This window comes from Cygnus atratus, chromosome Z, assembly GCF_013377495.2.
Source record: "Cygnus atratus isolate AKBS03 ecotype Queensland, Australia chromosome Z, CAtr_DNAZoo_HiC_assembly, whole genome shotgun sequence".
Classification (NCBI taxonomy): Eukaryota; Metazoa; Chordata; class Aves; order Anseriformes; family Anatidae; genus Cygnus; species Cygnus atratus.
Window position 1 is genome coordinate 77,668 of NC_066396.1, and position 18,828 is coordinate 96,495.

The following is an 18,828-nucleotide window of genomic DNA, read 5'->3' on the forward strand; positions in this document are numbered from 1 at the left end:
GCCGGCCCGCGACACCACCTCAGAGAAGGGTCTGGCAGGTCCTGCAGGCCCCTGGCTCCTCAGCCCAGCTGCTGCGTGGGGGCTGACTGGGGCAGCTGGCTTGGCAAGGCTGGGGTGCTGGCAAGGCGCTGGGCCACGCTCACCCCCCACTGCACAGCACCCTTCCCGAGCTGCCTAAACTAAATCTGCGGCATCTTTATTTTCCATCATCTCTGTTACTGCCCGTAATGGGGCTGAGAAGCTGTAATGAAACACCCCTTCTCCTCCACTGGGCACGGGGTGCTCTTTACACTCTGGAGGTTGTGGCAATTAACGTTTCTCATTAGGGAAGGGAGAAGGATGCACAAGCGCCCTCATTGTGTCCTGGGGATGATTCAATGCAGGCTGGGAGACCTCTCCTTTCACCATTTCCCACTCGTTGTGGCCAGACAAAGGCTGGCTTCTAATTATATTTTCACAATCTGTGCGTATCTTTAAGAGTCCTGTCAGAAACAAGTATGTCAGCTTTGTTCAGCTTCACTTCAGGGAGCTTTTTAACCTCAGACAGCAGTTTCTAAACATCCCTTCACAGCCTCCTCCACAGCAGCCCCATCCGTTGTCTGGAGAGCTCCTTTTGCAGATAATAATGAGAATCCCTTTATTTTGAAAACGCCTTTCCCTCCCTCTTTGGCCTCTGTGTGCATCCAGCCTGCCTCTCTGTATCAGGCCCCATGCTGTGTCTGGGCTTCCCTTCCCCAGCCGTGCTGGCCTGGGGGGCAGGTAGATGCAGTGAGTGCCCTGCTGCCCCTTTTACAGGTGAGCTTTGTTTCTATCACCAAGGATGCCCAGAATACAGGGCTTGCAGTAAGACACATCTCCAGTGGCTGTGAGGGAAGGATGTCTCCTTGTGTTTGAGATGTGCCTGCACACCTGGGCTGTGTCAGAAGCAGACACACACTAACAGATGTCTACACAGGCTGCACACACCCTGCTACCCCAGCGGCAGGAACAGTCCTACTTGGTGTTACTCGGCTTAAAACCCTCCTGCACACAAATGCATTTAACTGTCACCCAAAACCTATTTCCCGTACTTGTTGCTCACGATTAGCAAGCAAGACCCCGAGATTTCAGTGGTGCTCTCCCACATTTTGCCGCTATTACCCTTCCTCCCTGTTGCCTCCCATTCTTCTATGTCCTGCAAAGTCACTTGAAAGACCCCTCCTGACTTTCTGTTCAGCACTGGAATCAGCATTGACGCTCAGTAACTTGAGAGAGTCAAGCACTAATAAGAGACAGCGACAGGACAGCAAAATGAAGACACTTATTCACTTTATCAAGCTCTTGATCCAAAATCTGCAAGCAAAAAATGATATTTACGTCAAGCTGTGGCAATTGTTCTTTTACTCGGATATTAAGCAGGTCTTTTTTACATTTTGTAAACGTGAACCCTGCAATGGATTATCTACACACAAAGATAAGTTGTGTGCTTCAAGGAAAGTGACAAGTTTACTGCTAAAAAGAAACATTCTAATCTGCTAAACATGAGTGGTCACAGAGAGGTAAATATTTTTAAAACCAATAAAGGGACAGAACTTGCATCTCTCTTCTACCTTGTCTGTTTTCCTGTATTCCTACACTTTCTTTCAAATTGTCCCATTCCATTTTAAAAGCTCATTTGTTCAGTTTGTTGTAAATATCTTCTGCTCCTTAATTGGGTGCTGAGTCTAATAATCCTACCTCGGCTTGTTAACTGTACAATGGCAGTCAGAGTTAATGACCCATTAGTGATTAATTCCTTAACCAGCATCTAATTGCTCACTGTAAAACCTTTTCTTAAAAGTGGATTAAATCATCTAGATCCTTAACCACTTCTTTACTCTAACTTTGCTAAGGCTCTTAGCCTGGCTGTTTCTGAGTGATCTATTTCTTCTTTTGCTTAAATTGTATTAGCAAGCTAGTATTGTTAGTGTCTATATTTGACTTCTTTGCGACATCTGAAGTTCTAAGGAAGAACTATACCAATAAAAGATTGCGAGTGAAAATATTAAGAAATCTACACCCTTGCAATGAAGACAATTTCAGACAGAAAATGTTGTTATGCTAATCATGGCATTTGAGAGAGGTGGACTTGTAGGACAGGGTTTGTCAGCGGTAGGGTGCCGCTCATGGCAGTGTGTAGGTTTTGGTGGGTGAAGCTGTAAACACTTCTTAGAGTTTTCAGAAGAGTGGCCTGGTCTTCGCTCAGTGTCCTGGTTACGGGGCATTTGGCAGGGGCTGCCCCAGGAGACTCCTGGGAGGGATTGGTACATGGGGACAAATCCTTGCCACCATTCCACACACACAGATGTGCGCAGGTGCTCTCCTGGGGATACCGCACCTCCTTGCTCAGGGGATGTGATGAGCCGGGAGAGGCAAACCTTGCTGGGACTGGGAAGCAAGACAGTGTATGTCTGCTACCGGTCAAAAGGCAATCGCTCATAGTTAAATTGGCCTTGGGGAAGGCAGCCAGTATCAGCAGCTGAGGAGCTCTTTCCCCTTTCCTTCCAAGTTGCATTTTAATTGAATGAACAGGCTGAGCTAGGACCCTAGCTATGTTTGGAAAACATTCCAATACATTTCCAGGTAAATCCCACATGACCTGTCTGAGCTTCATGTTTTTTACCTGGGGAGAGGATGGATAGATATACATTTATTCATATTATACAGACCATGAGATCACCCACTTTGCATTGGGCGTCAGAATTTTGGAAAAGTAAAATCGAATCACCATCTCTGCATCTGCTTCATCTGTAGCAATCTCTCCACTTGCAAATGAGGTTAATCCTGGGTGATTTCTCATTAAGATATGAAATGTGGAGAGGCGGACGGCTTTTCCTGAGAAGTCTTTCCACCAGGCTTGGCTGCTTTTACCCAGACAGAAATCCCAGGCTTAATATAGAGAAGTGCTCTGTAAAGTTTTGTACAGGTCAATAGCATGAGCTATGCAGGAGAGAAGACAATTATCATCAAGAGCTTTGAAGATCTCTGAATTAGTAGCTACAAATAAAATGTCATCATGAAACTTGGTCTCAACGCCACCATTTCTCAGCAGAAAGTGTATTCTAATCTCTCTTCTTTCACAACCCTGCTCAAAATCCTGTCAGTATTCAAGAAAACTCACAAAGAATCCTGACCTACTTAAGTTGAGTAGAGTTCTGACCTGCAGTTCAGCTCAGCTGCTTTCCAGTGAAGCAAGACTGGCTCTCTGTCCAGCCTGACTCTCAGTCCCTGCTGGATGGGGTCAGGAGATGTGGCCATGTAGGTTAGCACTCCTTAGTACCCCCAGCTGTCACCCCTCTGCAGCAGCGAGCTGGCCATTGTGTCTGCTCCACAGCCATGACAGGTCACAGCCCCAGAGATGAAAGCACACAGAGCTCAGTCACAGTTTAAATTTATTTTCTGAGCTGTGGGGTCTGGGGCAATTTTGTTCCCTTCCTCTGCTGAGGGCTTGTTAATGTCTGCAGGTGAGATGGAGACCTGAAGGTTCTTCTTTCCAGCTGCCTCAGCTACATCTGACAGGGGTTGCAAGTAAGAACGTTTAGCTACCTACTATCCAATAACCTCGAGTACCCGTTCCCATCTCCTGGCCACATCTGTCTTCAGTTCAGTCTGTTGGGACATACTGTGAATTCCAGCTCCAACAGGCATTAATTCAAGGGTTTTTCCTTCATATACAGCGTTTTGGGGCCAGACATTCAAGTTCTGTCTTCCATGCAGTCAGCATTGTCCTGTGTCACTGATGCCATGGGATACAAACTTGAAACTTTATTGACTTCCTTCATTATAGGTTGTCAGCCACTGAGTACCCATTTATAAAATCCTGTCATGGGAGCAAATGATGGAATAAATCAAACAAAAGAGAGCAGAACAAAAGCAAGGAAGGAGATACCGATTAGGGCATTATCACCCTGACAACATCACCAACTTTTCTGGCACAATGAATATTGTGTCTCCTCTCTCCTAGCATCTCCATGTCCTGCCAATGGATGATGTGAAAATTGGCTGACATGTGGCTGTCATCTCTTTGGCATATGAAATTTCTGCCCCACTAAGAACCGTGAAATAAGCTTTTCTCCGTATAGAAAAGAAGTTAAAGTCAGCTAGCCAAGACTTTCAAGAAAGAGTTTAACTGTAGAAGTAGGAATTTGGATGGCAAGAACTGAAGCTTTGGCAACTGATACTCAAAGAAGGGAATGTTGGGGTAAACAAAGAGGATGGTGTTCCAGTTGCTGACCATCTCAGGTAGGTCAGATGTCCCTCTATTGAATCCTTCTCAGCGAGGAGGCAGCTGCAAGGAGTAAGACAGAACACTGGACAAACCCAGAATACCAAGGAGGGGATGCTAGTTTTAAGCAATGTTTTTAAATAGATGGCTCCTCAGAAAGTCTGGCCCACCAGCAGCCCTCTCCTGCTCAAATGCCACTGCTGGCTGCAGTATAGCACAAACTCAGCATGGCTTGTAATGCAGGCAAATCTGCAGATGGTTATGCAGATGCCACAAATCAGCGTTTATGGTGAACCCATCATAAACATGCTGCTCCCCTATCCCCTCCCTGCAAGATCCTGCCAAATACTTTCTAGTTTATTAGATGCTGCCTCTGTGGGACAGGAGAGTGCCATTTAACATGCAGAGAAACTGAGGCACAGAGACACATGACTTACCCAAGCTCAGACAGGGATGGTACGACTGAGTTACCTATTCATATGCTTTTAGTGACATTTGGGACCCCCTTCGGGTAGCCTGAGCCATCCACACAGGCCTGGCACATACCACACAGGCTTTGCAAGAGAGAGAGCCCTGCTCCCTCAGACCCACAGCCAGAGGCCAAGGCTGCTGGCGGCGGTAGGTGCTGTGCTTAGGATCCCACCTGGAGTCTGTACGAAGACTGCCTGAGCCTTTGGATGGCACTTCGGCTTCTGGGCTAGGCTTCTTCTCCTTCCTGGGTGTGCAGCACACGCACACCTTCACTCCAGCGCCTTAGGCCACATGAAAACTCAAAGCCACCTTCCCAAGCACCCTTCTGATTTGGCTCAACCCCTTGCTCCACTCTGCCTTCATCACTGACAGGGCAGGGTGGGAGATGACTGATTTAGATGTATAAGTAAAGCTTTCCAGGGATGGCATCATATCCCTGAGGGTGTGTGGTGCTGGCTGAGCTGCAGCATGCTGAACAAGGTCCTTCTGCCTCGCGTGGTGTGAGGGAGGGGAGGCAGGGCTGGAACATCATGAGAGCAGAGGGATTTTGCTGAGGTGCTAATCCTACCTGCGGGCCAGGTCTTTCAGTGTCTTAGGGCAGGACGGTGATCGGCCAGAAAAAGGTGAAATGGAAAGCGGTAAGCAAGCTTGAGTGACAAAAGCCCTGGGCCAGCAGGTAAGTACACCGGGTCTTCGCCGCGGCTGGCCGAATTTGGGATGCTCGCTGTGGTGACCAGAATTTGCCCTGGAGCCCAGGATATCTGCAGTGAAGCGCGCAGGTAACCACCAGTGGTCTAACTGACTGCTCGGCGCGGCGGAGAGCCTGGAGCGACGAGCCCGGCGCTGGGCGCCGCGGTGCGCCTGCACGGAGAAGGGCTCCGGCCGGGGCCGCCGAGGCCCGGGGCTGCGTCCGCTGCGAGGCATCCGCTGGCCGGGGGCGCCCCCTGCCGGGGCCGGGCGGAGCTGCGCCGCCGGGCCCGTCCCGCCTGGCGACTGTGGCGGTCCGTGAGGCGGCCCGGTGCTGCGGCAGGGCAGGCGCCTCGCCGATGCGCCGCGTCGTCGGCTCACCGTTACACGGCACGGCTGGGTTCGGAGGCTCCCCCGGGTGCCCCTGGCGCCCCCGGCCCAGCAGCCCCCCGAGCAGGGTGCCCAGCCCCACGTGCAGGCGGCTGCTGGAGACCTCCCCGAGCAGCCCCCAGCCCCTCTTTGGGCAGCCTGGGCCGGGGCTGCGGCACCCGCCCGGCACAGGAGTGCGGCCTGGCGGGCGGGGGGAGCCGCCGGGGCTCCGCTACGGCCCGCAGAAGAGTCGGGAGATGCTATTTGCTATCACAGTCAATATCCCCATAGCTGTGCCGCTCACATAGAAACTGGATGTTCACACTGGCCTTAAACTGGTCCTAAAGGTCCTAAAGCCAAATCTTCCATCCCCTTAAGCATGCACTTCAACCATACAATTATGCCAAAGGAGGGCATACCAGCGAACGAGCAGGATGTTGTATATCCCACTGCCTGGACAGAGTGCCAAACTCAGAACTGTGAATTGCCTGTTGTAGCCTGGTCGGCCTCAATGCTCAGCTCCCATCATGACATCCCTCCAACCTTCACAGCTAGCTTGTGAGTGCCTGGAGTCCATTGTTTCCATCAGTCATGCATCTTAGACGCATAGTTTGTGTCTGGGCTTGCTCACAACTGCCTGAACCTAGAGTGGGCAATGTGGAAGCCAGCTCACGCCTGAGTGTCTCAGTGATGCCTTTTCCAGACCCTTCCCCAGCAGTCAGTGCACACCGGTGTACCTAAGAAGTCCCTAAACAACTGCATCAGACAGTCAGATGTGTTCAGACCACTAGCTACAAGGCTTGATGCTCCGAAAGGGATGAAGATGTCTCAGCAGCGGTACTGAAAAATGGGATGCTCTGACAGCTGGCTCTGACCTGTGCTTGCCTAACATCTTGGCAGCCTAGCAGTGCCCTGCTCTGCAGGCATGCTCCTTGCAAAGTCCCTCCAGTGCAATTCCTGTTCTCTCTTGCCTACTTTCTCCTTAACCCTCCTAATCTTTTATCCCCAAGTGCACAGTGCCTCAGCCTGTGCTCTGGTGTTTAACGAACAGCAAAGGCTGGTGCCTCTGCTGTTGTGGTGAGTAAACAGCTCATGGGCTGTGGCACTGCTGTTTTAGGAGGCACCGTTTTCTTTCTTATTCATTCTTCTTTGACCCAGGTCTGTTACTCCTGTCACGATGAGTCAGTCTATTGCCAAAACTTCCAGATCCTTCTTGTAGCTGCATCAGATAGGCACAGCTATGAGCCCATGACTTGGACAAACACTCCTGCTCCACAGCATGGGCCAAGGAAGGTAGAAACTACACTAAAGATTGATCTTTGTCCAGATCTGCTTCTCCCGCTTTGTGCTGGGCTTCCCCTCATCCTTACGGTCTGGTCTGTCAGAGGTCTCATTTGAGAGGTGGCAGCACATTATCTCCTTGTCTCATTATCTCCAGTTGGGTACTGAAAACTACAAGTAAGCAAGGAGCATTGCTTAGCTAAAATGTGTTGTAGCCCCACAAAAGGTGTCACTCACTTGTTCTCCTGGGAGGCAATGTTCTTCCTTTAGACTCCTGTGGAAACATGATGGTGCTGGACCTGCTAGTCACATCTGTAGGAGTGCGTGGGAGCGTGCTCAGCTGCTGCTTCGCCTCTGAGTCAAACGAGGCAGAGCATCGCTCAGCAGACCTGCCTGCTGCCTGCCATGGCAGTGTGTCGCGTTTCCTGCACTTGGTGCAGAGCTACCTTGGGAAGGCAGTGTCAGCTCCCCCTTATTGAACAAAATGACAGGCCAGGGAGCAATTCAAGAAGAGCTTCAGTGGAAAGTGAATCATTCTATTGTATCTTTGTTACTAGCTACGACACAGCCAATTTCCATTTTATTAAATAAAAGTATGAACTCGGCCTTTTCATTCAAACTATTTATTGCAAATGTTGAAATGTCATGTAATTTTAAACTAAGAGATGAACTGATTAGATAGACGTTGTATAATTAATTGGAAGACCCTTCCATGACAATTATGCATATCAAAGCCATTTAAGTGAGAAAATGCAACCTTTAAAATGAAGTAGAGTGTAGTCATTGCTGAAACATACAAGAATATTTGTATTTAGATATTTTACTCAAAGGAAATATTGTTTACAGAATGGAAACCTTGTTGATTATCTGATACAATCAAGTGCTTGTGAAACATAGTCTCTTATGGAAAGTATTCCATTTCTTCAAGGTTTAGAGACCTTCTTTCAGCTTGGAGTGTTCTCTTTCATATTCACAACTTGAAGCAAATACTCCATCATCTAATAAAGAGAGAAAAATAGTATTTATAGATGAGTCCTGACAAAAGTCACTCACTAAGTTAATAAGCCTAATACACAGGCTGCTCTGTGTATTCACATAACAAACAAATTCCTAATAATCTTTCCAAAACAGACCTCATTTGTCTCAGCTTAATAACCAACTGCTGAAGTACGAGGAAAGTCGTTCTGAATAATTCAGTTTGCCATCTCATTTATATAATGTCTCATTAGTGATAAAAAGCCAAGTCACAGAAACAATTTAAAGCTTATTTTCCAACTTACTTTTTACACTTAGACCAGCTTGCAGAAGAGATTTCCTTTCTGTCCTTTAACTACTTTAATTGTAGTTTATTCACTGAATAAAGAGCAGGCAAAGTCTTCATTTGCTAATTTCATTTGCATTAACTGAAAATAGGAGAAAGCAACTCAGGCACACCACCCTAAACCTAATTTCCTGCTATGCTCAATTCTTGGCCATTTTGACTGTCTGTGTGCAATGATACTTATCCTCCTTTGGTTCAGTCCACTAGAAAGGGTTTTTTTAAATTATTATCATTATTTTATTGTTATTGAGAACTGTACAGCACAGTGTGAGCATCAGTGGTGACGAACGCACTGAGTGAATTTGAGCTAATAAACAAGACCCTGAATTGAATTACCTGAAGGAAATATCTGTATTTACTTCTGCAGCCTCTGACTTTGGGGGTAGTAACTTCTGACCTTAAATTTAAAGTTCAAAATTTAAACTACACCAGTTACTTTTGAAAAATTCCATGAAATAAAGCCTGTATCAATACACTGCTTCCCAAGAGAGCCTGTCTTCACCTATGTTCAGTAGATGGGAGCATAGGGTTGCTCACACACAGTGAGAGACTTCTTGTGGTTAGCATCTCCATGAGTGCTTACCCAGTCTACGACAATTACAGCTGCCTTGATCATGATTTGGTCTTGGGAAGGCTATTTCATCAGCTGAAAGTAGAGTTCGTGATTCATCTTTTCTTGCTCACATTTCAGCACCGCAACTCAGTAGACGATTTCACAGTGAATACTAATCCACTGTAAACACGGTGGCTGGTTCCTCCTAGAGCTGGTTTCTATTTCAACTCAAACACAATATGGCTGGAAAAGTATCCAATGCCAAGTACAAACTTCTCATATCCACTCCACCATCATCATCAGTTTACTCTACTTGGCCACCTTCCACCTAGGCAGGTAGCTAATTTCATCCTTCCTGTACACAGACACCTTCATTAGCTGTGGTACAGCAGCACTTTAAATGAAGGTGTTGCCTGCACCAAGTATATTCAACATGGAACTCCTCATATCCAGAAAAATCTACAGAATCAAAATCCAAGTCATTTACACTCTTCTGTCACCGCATATATGTATGTCCAAATTTTGTATGTACCAGAATTCCATCTTTTAAAATAAACATTGCCTCTTTTTAAAAAGATAACAATTACCATTATTTAAAGGTTTAGGAAATTATCACAGTCTTCTAAAATCAAAGCTTACATTTAATCTTCAGGTCTTCTGCATCAGGAAGGCAGATCTCAAACAGATATATATAGACATATAGTTTGATTTTTAGGTGCTGGGTTTTTGCTTTCTGAAGCCAATGGGAAAAATACCTTCCATCTTCTCTAGGCTGCATATAATCAGCTGTTTTGTGTCCAACAGACAGAAAGGACAGCTTTGGCATTCCTTTCATGATTATGCTTTACTTCAGAATAGAGACAAACTAATTTTACACATTGAAAACAAAAGGTTCTATGGCAAAATGAGGTTCTGCCAGTTGTTGTATGTCTTAGTTACAGGAAAGACATATTTATTTTACCCCTCATTTGAGAATTCTGGAGACTTAAGGCAATAATCTCATTATTCCATGTATATGTTCAATGTCTGACCCCAAAAACTGCGGATATTAATTTACGGTAAAAGTACACATGTGAATAGAATTCAGTAAGGGCAATATCTGGCCTTTTTAAGTATGATTTGTTACTAAATAGTTATAGACGTCAAAATATTTCCCTCTTTACATAGCATAATGGAATTTGTTTGTCCAATCTGATTACAAAGCTGCACACATCAGAGCTGAGGATGCAATAAATAGCTTACTTTTTAGATAGTATTAATCACAGTTATTATAAGCATCACTGTCATAAAGCCATAGCCAGAAAGAAACGTACGGACAGCATTCGTATCAGTGGTGTAAGAGACTTAAATCATGACTTAATTTAATGAGTAAATCTTTATCCTTATGCAAGTCAGCGACAAGGTATTCACTGACCACTGCACTAGGATTTCAAGAGGGAGACCAAGGTGAAGTTAGCTGAGGAATATTAACTATGTAATATCACTGTAGAATATGGGAAGAAAAAAACTCTTCCCGCTAATGTCTTTAATGGTGTGTATTATTCTTTCTATACTGTTTCAATGTCACCCAGAAGAATCCTGCAACTCTATCACCATTTCTGAATCTCATGCGTTATAAAGAAAGGAGTTTTCTGGTACATTTTGCAGTTTACTTGATAAATCTTTTAGACTCAGATTACTTTCTGCAAAACCTCACTGATATCCTTCCGAGTGCATTTCACAGGATTTTCCAAAAGAATAGGGGTGAATCTGTACTTGTACCAAAGCCTTGTTACCTCGTGAACTAGGACTCATAAGTACACTAACTTAAGGGAGGAAGAGGCTGGTCCTAGGTGCACATTAAAGCTTGTCTGTAGCCACAGATTCTTTCTGCGTGACCAGAGATGACCACAGTAGTGGTCCGCATCATCAGCCAGAGAAACTGATGCTTGGGGGAAAAAGACTTTGGTGTGAGCCAAATGCAGAGCTAGGAGCTGAAGAAACCCTCCAGCTCAGCTGCTCCATCCCCTGGGGCTGCAGCGCCTTGAAGGCAAACATGATAATGGCACCTGGAATGGCAACAGAAGGGAACAGCTGGTGTGATGTGCTTTGCACACAGTGCTCTTTTGCCTTCTCTCTGCATGCACGCCTGTTTTTCACACTAGCTTGTTTTTGCTGAGTTGATACAGAACTTGCTGTTGATGTGGTCATCTCAGCATGAAGTGCTAGAAAATAAAAGAATATAACAACCGAGCAACTTGAAGGGAATCCGGACACTGCAATCTGTTGAACACCTGCTGAATTTATGCCCAGCAGCAAATCAGTTCATAAGCAATATAATCTGTGACTGACAATTTCTAATCAAGAGTAAAATCCTACTTGACTGAATGACTAGTGCATTAAGCACATTTCTATTAATTTTCTGGACAACACACAAGTTAGAGGAAGCCAATACATCACTGTAACACAGAAGTTGACTTTAAGGAATATTTTTACATGTTTTGTCTTACTTACATCTTTCCAGCTGCTATTGCCATCTGTCTCCCAGGTGTTCCTCGTATACCAGGGAAGCCCTCCTTTTAAGAAGTGAGCACTTTTATTTTCATTCCCTTCCAGCAGCCGTAGCAAATATTTGGACATTTCTTCCCACTGCAGAGAGTCATCCAGCTGCTTGATATTTTCAGGTAGTGCTGAAAATGGGATCTTGTTTTCTTCTTCATAACCATAAGGAAAATCTCCAGTGCTCTTTTTCCCCATTAAATGTCCTGTAAGAACAATGACTGTAGCATGAAATTCACCCAGACAGGCATGGATTTGATAGCTCAAACATCAGCTGGAAGTTCAAATTGACCGATAGTGTGAGGGAAGGAGAGGGAAGAGGAGAGAAGAGAAGGGAAGATGTTGAAACTGAAGCACAGCTGGGACTGGAGATGTTGTCGGTGTTGTGCACAACTGGTTTCCTACATTGGCGGAAGGAACGTTTCTCCAAACTGGGCAGAGATGACCGCACATTTTGCCTAGAGCTAGGGAGAGGCACCTGGTTAGATTTGCTGGAATAAGGACTGGACGGAGAAGCTGAAAGTTTTAGACTTTCCTTGCCTTGATGTGAGATGTGGGAACTCTAATATTAAAGTCTATGCTCCAGTGCCTTTCCAGCAGCTGAACTGGACGCGTTTTTGCCATCCCATGCTTTGCTGCCGTTAAAACGCAATCGTAATCGGCGCTGGGCTGCGAAGGAGACCACCGGGAGTGGCCGGCTCCGTGCTGAGCACCCGAGGGCAGCGGCTGCGCCTCGGCGCTGGGGAGCTCCGGCTCCTGCCCAGCTGCCCTCGGGCTGGCCTCTGGTTCCCGGTCTAAGCACGGAGGCAGCGGGAGGCGACACGGTCACCGCGTACCCCGCGCCCTCGTGCAGCGCAGCCCCGTACCGCGGAGCGCGGCGCGGCGGGGCCGGCAGCACCGGAGCGGGCGCGGCCGGCGTCGCCCCTCCTGTAGCGCCCGTGCGCTCGCCAAGTCCCGGCACCGGCACCCCGTGCCGGCCGGAGCCCGGCGCTCCCGGGCCGCTGGGGAGACGGGACGGCCCCTGGCGGGGACGCGGCGACCGAGGGGACGGCGGCGGCCGGCGCAGCAGGTGGCCCGGAGTCCGACGGGACGGGACGGGACGGGACGGGACGGGACGGGACGGGACGGGACGGGACGGGACGGGACGGGGCGGGGTCGGGTCGGGACGGGACGGAACGGAACGGGACGAGTCGGGACGGGTCGGGTCGGGACGGAGACTTACCCACAGCCCAGTGGCTGCCGCGGGGATAGATCTTGGTGAGCGCGGGGGAGCCGCCGGGCTGCAGGGGCGCCGCGCCGCCCTGCGCCGCCAGCAGCGCCAGCGCCAGCAGCGGCAGCGCGCTGGGCCGCCGCGGGCCGCCGCCGCCCATCCTGCCGCTGCCGGTGTCCCTGCCCGTGTCGGTGCCGCCGCCCCTTCCCGTGCCCGTGCCGCCGTCGAGCCGCCCTCCGCTGCGGGCCGGCCCCCGCCCGGGCTCCGGCTCCGGCTCCGGCTTCGGCTCCGGCTGCGGCTGTGGCCAAGCGCTGCCGCCGCCGCCCCCCTTTATACGGAGCCGGGACCGGGCGCGAGCGGAGCTCCCGCGCCTGACGCCTCCTCACGGGGCCGGGGCTGCGGCCGCCCCCGGCCCCCCGTGCCTCCGGCCTGCCTCCGGCGGGGGCGGGGGCGGCCTCACGCAGCCCGGACCCCCCCGCTCCGGCGGGGGGAGGCGAGGGGCGCCGCTCCCGGGGCTCTGCGGCCGCCCCGTCGGGTCGCCCTCCCCAGCCGCCGCCGCCGGAGCCCCGGCGCCCCTCCACCGGCTGCCCCGGCGCCGCTCGCCCAGTCCCGGCCGCTCTCGGGGTGCCGGGGGGTCCCGTGCTTGCGGAGAGCGCCGGCAATTTTGCTCGTAGCCGTTTCCTAATTGCGTTTTCAAGCCGGCAACTTCAGAGAAGTCTGTGTTCCCCTCGTCCCCTTCGCCTGGCGGGTGTGCTGCCCTGCGGCGGCCGCGGGCGGGCCGGGCGGGCCGGGTTTCCCTGTGCCGGGCAGCCCGGCGGGGCCGCGGCGGGAGCGGAGGAGCTGGGCGAGGGAGCGCGGGTGCAGGCGCCCGGCTCTGCCCAGGGGGAGGCTCTCACGCTGCCAGGCCAGGCTGCAGGACCCGGGAGCCAGGGTGTCTGCCTTCCCTCTCTGTTACACAACTGCTTTTTGGAAGGACTCTAAGGTCCAAATGAATCTGCCTGCATACAGAAAGCATGACAATGTCCCCAGAACTGATTTGCTGCTCTAGCCTGAAATGACTGAACAGGTTGACAACTTTCGGAAGAGCTTATGGGAAAAAGTTGCTCCAGCATTTTTTTGAGGCAGAGAAACCATTGTAAAATGACAAAACGCAAAGGACAGCATCATTTTAAGATCATTGAGAGAGAAGATCTTGGGCAAAGAGTTCCTTTTAATTTTCAGCATTGCATGAATTTACTGTCAGAGGTATTTATGAATATGACTTTCAGGTTTGCAGGACTTTCTTCTTGCCTTGCAGAGAGAGACCCTGTAAACTTTCCAGCACTCTGAGGCACCTGGAACGGGCTGACTTCCTGATAGTTAATGGGTGAAAGGATTTCCATCCTGAAGAGATGCTGAAGAGGAAAGGGTGGGTGAGTCGCTGAAGGAGTCAACAGAGGACTGTGGAGGCCATGAAGAACTGGAACAGTTAAGTACATACTCAGCTTCAGGTACGTAGATTTGGTGGAGGGAAGGTGGATGAGTAGTAGAAGCATGTGGAGTCCTGATGTGCTGTTTGTCCCAGAAGAGAACAGACACAGGGATGTAGTCGTGTGGAATTGGCACAGTTTGTGTGCTGGTTTAGTGTCTAGAGAAATGTGTCATGATACAGTTTACGGAGCTGGCTGCAAGGGACTTGCCAGGTCCTTCAGCTGACCCTACAAATCTGGAACCGAACTATACCCATAGTTCTTTCCTAATGGAAACTACCGTGGGTGTAAACTAACATAATTAGTGGGCAAATTATCTAGTACAATCACGTTTGAAGTCAATTGTGTGGCCTACTGTATGAGCTAAATTGTTCCCTTGTTTAGTCTTAGTTTATTGCACCTCCTTTTACTGCTTCATGCGATTCATTCTTTTATTTTGGTTATTAATTATGCATTCTTGTTTAATTTACAATAGTATTTCCATGCCTCAATCAGGAGTTTCACTGCGCAGCCTGCGGCACAGCTACGGAAAACACGTGCTCTGTGCTGAGCAACAGATGATCAGCCACAGCATTGCCACCCGTGGGAAATTCTATTGTTCATCGCAAATTCGAGACAGGAAATGGAAAATTCAGAAAACTGTCTATTTTCAGCAGGAAGCAAAGCAAAACATTTGGCTTCTCTAAGTCTCAGCGGCCATACTGGAAGCCCTCCAGCCATCCTCGCCTCCCCGCCTGCTGCTCTGGAGCCACTGTGCCGGGGCCCCAGCGGGCTCCCCGCTGCCCTGGCCTTCCCGCCCCACGGCCCCAGGCCCTGAGCACAGCTCGGTGCATCACAGCCCCGCACGGCGTGGCCCCGTAGGGCCAGGGCCCGGTATCGCAGGGCAATGGTCGGCTGCTGGCACTGCCGCATCCACACGGCCTAACCTGGGAAACTGCTTACTTTCTGCCACTACCTTCTGCACAGTGCTTTTGTTACTTTTCAGCCATTTCCAGTGGTTTTGCCTCTGTTGCTTTCTGTTGGGTTTATTGCTGATGAACAGCATAAACCAAGGTTGAAACCCTCTGATCAAAAAATCACATATGGCTGCGTACGAGACCTACGCTGTTAGCAGGCTTTGGCTAGCAGTGCCAAAGCATGAATTCTTACTCAGTTGATTATTGTCAAGCACTCCTAAGTCTCACTTGCTACAAACACTATCCAAACAAATAAACCTTTCTCAGATTTTGTATACGTACTACGTCTTCGTACATTTCATGTGCTAAAGGATGTGCCTTCACATTAAATCTCATTTTCACCCTGCGTTAGGTTACTTTAATTTGAGTTTGCTCCTTATGCACTTCATTTTTATATCTTGCATTATGGTCTTAATTTGTTTGCTCTTTAGATCATTAAAATTACAGTGAAAAGTACAGATCTACAGAGTTGATCAAACTTGGGTTTGAATTTTCTTTTTAATTGGGATTGGCTTTTTGAATTGAGGGACATTTTTTGCTGAGAAAAAAAAAAAAAACACCTTATCTTCAGGGTTTTGTCATAAGATACATTTTAAAATCATGTTAACTTCCCCAAAACATTCAACTGGCTTATCTGAAGCAAGCCACCAAGAGGGTTTTGGTCTTTCTGGAAAAGGAAAACAATAATTTTCCTAAACTAAAGCAAACCCTAGAGGCCTGTTAATCTTTTTAGGTTCTACCTTTGCTTTATACTGACAGTCATCTTGACAGCCTGCTCTCATCATTGTGTTCAGTGGAAGCTTATCCTCGCTCTTTTCAGGAGAAAAAGAACCTCAGTAAGATCTTCAGTCCCACAATTTGCACATGTATCTTGATTCATGCACACACTCAACTGAAACCCATGAAGATGGAACTTAAATATTGAGCCCTCAACATATCTACAGAGAGTATCAGAGACAGACTTGTGCTTTTCAAAGGAGCCTAGGCTCTGTGGAGCCTAGGCTTACACATACCCCAGAACATATCGTATTGTTTGTAGGTATGTGCTGGACACACCAGAAACTCTACTTCATTTGTCTGTAAGATATAGCTGCCTGGTGAAAAGCTGCCTTTCTTTGGGGATCAAAACATCCATCAGGGCGTTCTCAGGACCTTCCTCACCCTCTGTCAGAATGTCTGGCTGCCACTTTGGCAAATCTAGTCCATGAGAGTCCAGCAGAGGTGAGCTGACCTGCTCTTCCATGCCTTGCAGTGGACTGAAGAGAGATGATGCTTGCACAGTTGCACCTGGACCACTGAGGAGAGCCCCATGACTGGTGGGCACAGGAGCATGCAGGATGGCAGGGAGAGGCAGCGGCACCAGGCCCTGACCAGACTAGGACTCTGCGACAGCCGGCGGTTGGTTATCACAGCCCACCAGGTGCTGCTCGAAGGAGGCAGGCTGTGGCCTGCTACGTGAGGCAGCTGATCCTGCACACAGCACCTCGCTGGGTGAGCTGTGTCACTGGGTGCAATACATCTCAGTCCCAGGGGAACACGTGCCTGAGTAATGCTGCTTGCCTGTGGCCTCAAAGGAATTAGGCAGACAGGTTAATTAAATGAACTAACTGAATCTCTTCAATAAAAAACTCTTGCAGCTTGACAACCAGGTCCTTAGTGGCTTTCGTGGAGTAGGAGAAAATGGCAGCATCTTCGGACTGATGGGGCATGAATTGGTGCACTGTGTACCCTGCCTCGTCTTTCATGGGGTTGCAGCTAGAACTGAGCTGCAAACACGTGAATGAGCAGCGCAGCACGTGGAAAACACACCTGCAAAAAGAAACCAAGTACTAGTTCTCAAGCAGAAAAACCCAATCTTTAGGACATAAAACCCAAGCTTCCATTTAAAACTAAGCCAAAGCACAGTAAGGATGCTGAATAATTCCCATCTGCAAATGCATAAAGCGGGTAAGAGGGGCATCTGAGGCCCCGTGGCGGCTGGGAGCACCTCCACCACAAACGGCAAGAAGCCAGGCAGTGGAGTGCGGGGTGGTGAATTGCCACCGGCAGCCCACACGCTGCAGCCTGGCCTGGCCCCTGCGAAGTGCGGTCAGGAGCCGAGGGTGCCAGGGCAGCAGGGGCGTGAGGCATAGCCGTGTGCCCTGCCTGCACCTCGCCGGCAGCAGAGCAGCAGCCAGGGGTGAGGTCTCGGCACTCAGGGAAGGATGTGCTCCAAGTCCAATCGCCATGGCAGGGCTTGTCCTTGGGTCGCAACTTGGACCAGGCGCAGGCTGAGGACTGCTGGCCAGGGCTGCGGGGATGGGCCCAGGGATGAGCCCTCTTCCCTGGCCTCACTGCCACCACTCAGCCCAGCAACAGGACTGGCCCACTGCTTCGACATGTTTGTGCATTACAAGCATGTCTTTGTTTGCTTCCTCATAAGGATAAAAAAAGTAACATGGATTATCCTAATTCTTATTTTTTCTATTAACCTTTTCAGGAAAAAAAAATAATTTAATAATATACAGAAATAATGTACTGGAACCCCCACAACAGGAAAGGATCCAGGTACAATAAACGTATGCAATCAGTTTAAGTGACCTTGTTCATACAAGACACCTTTCTTTCTTAAAGAAGAAATCCAATAACATAAATTCCCATAACGTAAGAACATAATAACATAAATTGTGAATGCCCCATCCCTAGAGGTGTTCAAGGCCAGGCTGGATGGGGTCTTGGCCAACCTGATCTAGTGGGTGGCAATCCCTGCCTACGGCAGGGGTGTGTGTGTGTTGGAGTTAGATGATCATTCCAACCCAAGCCATTCTACGATTCCATGATTCTGTGAAATTCATGGTTGAACTTCAAGAAAAAGCTTTCTGTGTTTTCAGATACCTTTCTACTTGCCATGTATCTTTCCTGTGGCAAAGTGAACTACTGTTGCACTTCGTGGCAGAAAACAGTAATGGGCTTTAAACGCTGATATCACAATAGCACTGTTTATTTTGCTTCCTTCACATTTTAGACAAATATGATTGTTCTGTCAGCAAGGCAGTTTTTATGGAAATAAAAAGGGATAAAAGAAAAATGGTGTACCTTTCATCGTTTTCTTTGTAGTGATTCTGACGTTACAGGTAGCTATGGCATATGTACAGAGCAAACAATGGTTTAAGCATATCAGCAATGTAATAATAGGGCACGATCACTAAGGAATACTTTGTAAATGTTGAAGACGCTGAATGGACTAGTCTTCAGTGCTCCAAACCTGTACTGAGGGCAGGCGTTCTGCAAACAACCTGAGCACTGACTCTCAGCAGCAACAGTTCCCTGAAGAACTGCAGACATTTTTTCAGAAAGGAGCTCCACAACTTTGCAGAGGATCAACAACGTGAAATGATAAACATTTATTTAATAAGGCACAGTTTAAGATATTTGGCATCGTTTGTACCTCATTTTAGGAAGTCCTAGACCTCGACAGTTGAGGCTTAACTAAGGTGATGGCTTATTGCACATTTAGTGTGTGTCAGAGGGCTGTGTTAACCATCCCTTCTAGTGTTGTGATTTTTTTTTTTTTTTTTTGTGGTGAAGGGGTTCAATATTTTGAGAACCCAAGTGGCAAGCATTTATGTTTCTGCATTCTTGGGAACTGCTGTTGGCCAGATGCAGGCAGTCCCAGCTGAGCCTTCCCAGAGAAGACCAAATGCTTCAAGCCACACAGCTGTGCTGGCAGTCTGGGGGAGCACAGAGCGAT

The 18,828-nt window shown here is 48.6% G+C and overlaps 1 protein-coding gene across 1 annotated transcript; it reads right to left on the minus strand.

The window, feature by feature from the left end:
- Window positions 1-7,700: 7,700 nt before the first annotated feature.
- GRP (gastrin releasing peptide) lies at window positions 7,701-12,833 on the minus strand. The gene is made up of 3 exons (XM_035560032.2): window positions 12,686-12,833; window positions 11,419-11,669; window positions 7,701-8,049 (listed from the first exon to the last, which is right to left on the minus strand). The coding sequence occupies exons 1-3, from the start codon at window positions 12,831-12,833 to the stop codon at window positions 7,996-7,998; spliced, it is 453 nt and encodes a 150-aa protein (XP_035415925.1). The 3' UTR covers window positions 7,701-7,995.
- Window positions 12,834-18,828: the final 5,995 nt, after the last annotated feature.

Excerpts from the sequence above, each read along its gene's own strand:
- GRP (XM_035560032.2), bottom strand. The coding sequence starts at position 12,833 with ATGGGCGGCGGCGGCCCGCGGCGGCCCAGCGCGCTGCCGCTGCTGGCG. Across the intron at positions 11,670-12,685 it reads CGGCAGCCACTGGGCTGTGG|GACATTTAATGGGGAAAAAG; the intron begins GTAAGTCTCCGT and ends TTGTTCTTACAG. Across the intron at positions 8,050-11,418 it reads GCAATAGCAGCTGGAAAGAT|ATGATGGAGTATTTGCTTCA; the intron begins GTAAGTAAGACA and ends TCTCTTTATTAG.